Here is a 7,514-nt window from a genome sequence, read left to right on the forward strand (position 1 = left end):
TCCATTAAGAAGAACAAATGCCGAACCTACATAGAAGCTGCTTTGCTTAGAGGAAGAGCAAAGTGAACTAACTTAAAAAAAATTAAGAGCCCTGATTTTCAAAGCAGTCATGTGACATTTCAGAGGTGGAGATTTCACCTAATGATAGGAACTTTGCAAAGAATTTCCATAAGTTGTAACTGTGAGACATTTTTAACCACTTGAAAACTTGTATGTAAATCTAATAAAGATGACTTACAAACTGACTTAAAGTTTTGTCAATCATAATTAGTAGCTTGACTTTGGCACTTACCTATTACAAACATGCACGTATGATTTCATTTAGTGCTGACATCATCCTGATGCCTTCAGACAGGTGCTGAGAAGATGGTGATGTTTCCATTTGGCAGCTGAGAAAGCAAACGTTGGCAATTATGTGATCCTATCAGTAACACTGCCAGGACCATTGCTGTACTGTGCCACTCCATAGCTGTGTGTACTCAAAGAGTGTCATGGTCTTTAAAAAATAAAATGTATTCAATCTACACTAATAAAAGAGAAAGATGCAAATTGACCATACCTTCATGACACCACCAGCCAAACAGGAGTGGGTATGCAAATTAACCCAACAAAGATGGTGGGTTAATTTACATGCGCAGGCCCCGAGGGGGCAGGGCGCAGGTGTTCCGAATGGCCCCAGCCACTCCAGGCCTCTAGGCAGCGTGGGAAGGCGGAAAGGTGGCTCTGGCCAGAGCGAAGGCGGTACTGGCAGCCAGGGGAAGGAAGGCCCATTCTTGCATGAATCTTCGTGCATTGGGCCTCTAATTTTATATAAGTTGAAATAAGGATTCTTCCAAAACCATTTTGATACTAATATTTTAGATATCTATGTATATAAAAGCCTAAGCGACCGTCCCTATGATGCATACTAACCACCAGGAGGCAGATGCTCAATGCAGGAGCTGCCCCCTGGTGGTCAGTGCGCTCCCACAGCCAACTTCCCGCTGCTGGCCAACCTCCTACAGTCCCTTCCTGGGTGAGAAGGCCCTGATCAGCCCTGATCACTAGCTAGGCTGAGGGACCCCACCTGTGCATGAATTCGTGCACTGGGCCTCCCTCTAGTTAGGTAATATACTTTTACCCTATTTGTCAACTCAGTGTGTAACCTGAATCAAGTAACTTTTTGTCAAGGATAAATTAAGACCACTAATGCATGGTACAAAATGTTTAATATACATGCAACAAGTGTAATACATCAAGGCAACAAAATACACATGGAAATATTAGCATGTAATTCAGCATTCTATTTTGGGGAGGGTGTATGAACAATAAACACTACCAAATGAAACTAAAGATTGAGACATAAGTTGTTTCCTCATGCACACATTAACTATCTCTGTAATTAGTATGAGATGAACTGAGTAGAAACCTGAATTCACATTAAAAGATGAAATTTATACCAAGAGCTCCAAGAAAGGAGGAAGTCATGGTCCTCAGTTGTCATGTTTAAATCTGCACTTAAGATGCACTGTGTTAAGATGCACAAGTTACAGTACACATTAGACAAATCTGAAAAATTGTATTAATTATGGAATCTTGAGTTAACTTTCTGTATTATAAAAATGTATGGAAAAAATGTAACAATGATTTTTTAAAGTTATTGAAGGAAAATGTCAAGTTGAGTGTGGACCGTGAATGATAAAGCATTAAAACATTCTGAAAGTTTTTAGGAAAGCAGCAATAGTGCTTAAAGCCAGCCTAAAAGTTTTGAAGTTCCCCTCCTTAACCATTTCTCACTTCCTCCTCCCAAGATTTCCACTGCCCTCCTTTTATAACTTCCATCCCCCATGCTGAGTAAAAATTGCTTTGGATACCTCACTCACAATAAGGTATTCAGAATTCAGAGATTAAAGGTACCATTTCTCAAGAATGTTTGCATTTTTACAAGTACTAAAAAGCCTTAAGCTAAAATAATAAAGCTCTGAGTAGCCCTGGTACATCTAAGATAACTTATTTTAAGGGCTTCCAGGCCTCCTTTGTCCCTGAAATGATATTGTTTGAACTATCTTACATATAAGACTAGCCTTGTTACTATTTATTATCTTAAATTTCAAATTATGAGAGTAAAGCTCTAAAGATTGCAGAGAACCACCACACTCCTACATTTCTAACACAAAGAATGACTGTGATAAGTTCAGCACTTCTTGCCTCCTCTCAACAAAAATAAATTGCTTTAGGAGGAACATTCTTCCTATATGTCAAAGCTACTAAGTTTGAATGTAATGTTTTATTAGTAAACAAAAATATCACATAAGTCCCCAGTAAGTATTGTAGCTTCTTCATGTAAACAATGTAAAAACTTCTTTGGCACAACTGATCATGTTTTCCTCATATTACTGTAGAAAATACATTTAATACATTTTCTTTTCCAATATGGCGAAGTTTTTAGGGACAAAAATGTATAGTTTCAGAAATTGCAAAAAAAAAAATTAAAATACAGTTCAGAGATGTTTTTAAAAAGAAAACATTTTTTTTAACCTGTAGAAGTGCGGGGATTTTTAATATTGACTTTACAATGAGATTGTGGCATGATTAATAATAGAAACTATAAAACATACATGAGACTTCACTGCAGCCCATAAGGGATAGAAAACAGCACTATGCCGGACATTAAGTATGGTGATTACCTACTGATACTAATTTAAAAGCCTCTCAGATACTTGATTGAACTTGAAATCTTCCCTGATCAAATATTTTTTTCAACATCTGCTCTACACTTTTTTAATGTTTAATTTTGGATGCATATTCGGTCAGGTTTTTTTAATTGATGACCTTTTAAGAAAATTTTGGAGAAACAAAGATAAGAAATTTTATTCATTTTACCTAAATGGCCTAAAATACTGTAAAATACTTTCCCTATGACCCTAACAAATTTAGTAACTGCCTAAAGGCACATTCCTACAAAATATATAAAATGTTAAGTGGAATGCTAAGTTGATATCAAATGATGATTGTTAAAGAAAAATTGAATAAGCCACTGTCAAACTGCAGCTGAAAACATTCTCCTCATATTAAAAACAAGGCTTTTAACATGAGAACATAGGAAGAAATTAATGAAAAGTGAAATTATTAAGTCATTTTTAGAAATTTGAATCATTGAATTAAAAAGGAAAGAAAATACTTGCCTAAAGTCTCTGAAATAAAACCTTGAACTCGGTCTCTGGCAATTATGATACATTTAAATATATGAAAATCGACTGAATAAGTATGTACAATTTGCAAATGATTATTAATTTTGAGGATCTTTGAAAAAAATGTTAGGCCTATTCATTTTAAACTTTCTCAGTGACAAATATAAGAATTTTTTAATGAAAAAAATGGCAAGATCTTTTTTTTTCCATTCAGTTTTCATGGAGTAGATTGAACTAGAAACAACAGAACTCCACATATATGCCAGAACAATATAAAATTCCAAAGGTTTTCCCAGCAGTCAAACTTATGTAATAGAACTTCTGCAACATAAAATATTTTGGCTTTTACATTAAATTTTTCAGGATGGAGTTAGGCCTGGACTTGTCATCTCTGCTGTAGGACTTGCAAGACAGTCATTGGATTTGAGGCTAGTTAGAGATTTGTAACTTGCCACTGATGTTAGAGACCCACAGAGACCAAGTAAGGAGGGAGTGTCTTCTTTACCTGGAAATTAGGATAAAATAACAAATAGTTAACTGTCCTTGAAGAATTGTCCTTTAGGTCCAATAAGGACCTAAAAACACTAAAAACTTCATATACTTTATAAAATATTGATATGGCAACAGTTGAAGGTTAACAAAACTTTTTGCCTCAGATGACAGAGGTTGGTAGGTCCTAGCAGAAACAAATTAGTCATTAAAAGCAGAAAATTGATTTTTGTTTTATAGCATAGCAAAAAGACCAGTTCTGTTTTAAATGTACTGATAGTGGGGTCTGGACTCTACAAGTCTTCAAATGGTACTGCTACAAATGTTAAGTTAGAAGTCACTGGATGTACTCTATGTGCCACGCATTATGATAACAAACAATACATTTAAGAATCACTGCTTGCCTGGTGGTGTGGCTCAGTGGTTGAGCGTCAACCCATGAACCAAGAGGCCACAGGTTCAATTCCCAGTCAGGGTACATGCCCCAGTTGCTGGCTCGATCCCAGTAGGGAGTGTGCAGGAGGCAGCTGATCGATGATGTTTCTCTCATCAATGTTTCTATCTCTCCATCCCTCTCCCTATCTCTCTAAAAAAATAAAATCAATAAAAAATATTTTTTAAAATGCTAAGATGTTGAAATGTTATAGTGAATTGTTAGCATTTTTCTTTCGTGGTTATACATAAAATAATGGTTTATCATAATCCTCACCCAAGGATGGATTATTTATTACAAATATATATATATTTGTAATTGATTTTAAAGAGGGAGGGAGGGAGAGAGAAGAAACATCAATGTGTGAGAGAAACATAGATCAATTGCCTCCCATATGTACCTCGACCGCAACCTAGGTATATGCCCTGACCTAAATCGAACCTGCATCCTTATTGTGTCTGTGTATGCCACGACAACCAACTCTACCCAACTGGGCAATAATTGTATATCTTAAAACTCAAAGCATCTTAGATTTGATGAAATGTGGTAGCTACTAATAAGTTACTAGCATAATATCTGTCTATATAAGGTGCTTAATAAATATTTCTTGAAAAAAATGACTTCTCATCCTGTCTATCAACAATAACGATGCCATGATACGCAGTTTGAATTTTACTCTGTCTTTGAGAGCCACAGGATGACTTTAAGTGGGGATACAATGTTTTCGAAGATCACTGATTACTGTTTGGAGAATGGATTATGAGAAGGCAAGAATGGGAGACCAAAGACATTGAAAAAGCTGTGGCAGCAGTCCATCCAAGAGGCTTGCTCCAAGCGGCACAGGCTAGGATTGCAGTAAGGGAGGAGATGATGGGTCAGTCTATATAGCATGTGCTATATGGGGAGCTTCCAGGACTTGCTAATAAACTGACCTACTGATGTAAGCGGGAAGAGTAGAATCTAGAATAATGCTTATGGGGGTGCCATTTATTGCAATGGAGAAAGAAAACAAAAGAAACTGGATGTCTAAAGGATTGCAGGTTCCCCTTCGGTAAGAAACTCCCTAGCTCTCACACACACCAGCACATGTAGAACTGGGAAGGAGAGATAAAAGATGTGAGCACTCTTTCAGGTCTAAAGGATTGTAGGTTCCCCTTCCGTAAGAAACTCCCTAGCTCTCACACACCAGCACATGTAGGACTGGGAAGGAGAGATAAAAGATGTGAGCACTCTTTCATACCAGTACCACTTGTCCAATCCAAAGGGCTGTATTCACAACTGTAGCCTATGCTGAGGGGAGGAAAAAGGAGCTTTGAACCAACTAAGCTATTGAACTTTTAAAAGGAATAGCTTGAGTCTTAGAAACAAATGCGATCATTGAAAGTGACCTGAAAAGTTGTGGAATTTGACCAAGATGTAGTTGAGGAAGATGCAACCCAATGGGAAGAGTGGTTGGTCGAGCACAGCTGAAAGGGGTAATGGGAAAAAACAAAACTCCTTTATGTCTATTCCCACGTTTTTTCAGAGTACTTATAAACAAGGTACCAAAAGTGACTAAAAAATGAAGAAATGGTCAGTTATAGCAAAAGCTGCTGAGTTTAATAGGATAAAGGCAGAGAACTGACTTTAGCAATATGGCAGTGGTTAATCACCTTGATAAAATCATTTCAGTAAGTAGTAGAGACACAAAAGCCAAATCAGAGTGGGTAGAAAAGACACAGGAAGTGAGGAAATAAAGGTAAAAACTAAAGAGAATCTAGAAGGTTAGCCACAAACACATGAGGAACAAACAAGAGCAGACCATTTTTAACCATAATGGCAGTTTAATTCTTAGCATACTTTGCAGAATTATCACAATTATTCTTTAGCAGTCCTCTGCAACCACAGTATCAATCGTGCAGGAAAAGTACTTTTCAAACAGACTTTTTCCTTACCTTCACTGATTGAATTTAACGTGTCTTGTTTTCCATCGTCTTGTGACTGACCTGGGTCCAGGGAAGTCTGAGAAAGGCTAACTTCAGCTGAAAACTGGTCAAGATTTTGATAACTTTTTCTGTAAAATAACAGTGAAATATACTTAAATTTGTTCTCACAAAAATATTTTCTAGAGATTATTTTTCTTCAATTTATTGGTTAATTTCTGGTTAAATTATCCCCAATTTTCTCCTAAATGTGGTCTTTATCATGGCTGCAATATGATCTCCATTATACTTTTCCCTCCACCCTTTTTGTAGGTCTATCTGGTTAATCCACTAAAAATGGGGAAAAAAGCAATTTTTCAAACAAACAAATCCTTGCAACCAGTTTTTGTTTTGTTTTGTGTTTTTTTTTTTATTGAGCTTGTTAAGAAATGGGGACATCTGGTTATTATCAGGTGACAAAGGAGCAGAAAAATCTACAGATGCAGAACAAAATTGGAATAACTTAATAATGATCTAGTGTCTTCTAAGCACTTCAGAATTCTCAATAGCTTGATATTTTTATGTAATTATTATAGTAACAAATTATTATAAATTCCTATAGTTTAGAAGCTTAAAAAATGTTGGGTAATAAAATATCTGTGTTAAAACACCATCAAGATAATTTAACTTCCTTCCCTCATGTATTTGCAATTGTGAGCCCATTTTCTACTAAATGAATTAATTAGAAATATAATAAAAGAAAACCTCAGTTATAAACAGAAAGTTAATGAAGGTTTATTATTAAACTGTCCTCATATTTGTTTTGTCAGGATAAAACCAACTCAAGAGATATATGCAGCTTTGATGTTATTGCCATTTCAAGTAAGAGAACAATTCATTACTATTTCCAAATATAAATGATCCAGGAAAATGAATGTGTTTTTTAGGTTCAACATCTATTTCCTAAGGTACTCAAACCCTATCTAATTTCCTAGACATGTCATGTGTTATATGATAAGGTTATAGGAATGCATATATAATTTAAATAATCTATTACATAGTCATTATTCATATTCATAAGAGTAGACTTAAAATTTATCAAATGCAAGTATGGGAGGATATATACAATAAATATTTCCTCTAAGAAATGAGGAGAAGAATGTGGTGATGGAGTAACTACTAGCTTACAATGCAAGTAGTATTCTCACTTGATAACATGGTGATTTTTCAAATTTTGGAAATATAAAAGTTCTTAATTATATTTTTAAGTAATGGGACATTCTATTATAGAAAATTTCTGATAATTATAATAGACTAGAGGCCCAGTGCACAGAATTCGTGCACTGGGGGGGTGAGAGGGTCCCTCAGCCTGGCCTGCACCCTCTCGCCATCCGGGGTCCCTCGGAAGATGTCCAACTGCCGGCTTAGGCCTGATCCCCAGGGAGATAGGGCCTAAGTCAGCAGGTAGACATCCCCCGAGGGGTCCTGGACTGGGAGAGGGCACAGGCCAAGCTGAGGGGA

The 7,514-nt window shown here is 36.2% G+C and overlaps 1 protein-coding gene across 1 annotated transcript in view; it reads right to left on the reverse strand.

Moving 5' to 3' along the window:
* Positions 1–2,819: 2,819 nt before the first annotated feature.
* Positions 2,820–7,514, reverse strand: part of RUNDC3B (RUN domain containing 3B) — a 90,948-nt gene continuing 86,253 nt past the window's right edge. Inside the window, exons 10-11 of the mRNA XM_014547604.1 lie at positions 6,027–6,145; positions 2,820–3,675 (exon numbers count right to left, since the gene is read on the reverse strand). Of these exons, the coding sequence (XP_014403090.1) occupies positions 3,530–3,675; positions 6,027–6,145 (265 nt within the window). The 3' untranslated portion in view covers positions 2,820–3,529. The remainder of the gene's footprint in view (positions 3,676–6,026; positions 6,146–7,514) is intronic.

Source organism: Myotis brandtii, unplaced genomic scaffold (genome assembly GCF_000412655.1).
Source record: "Myotis brandtii unplaced genomic scaffold, ASM41265v1 scaffold48, whole genome shotgun sequence".
NCBI classification, from domain to species: Eukaryota; Metazoa; Chordata; class Mammalia; order Chiroptera; family Vespertilionidae; genus Myotis; species Myotis brandtii.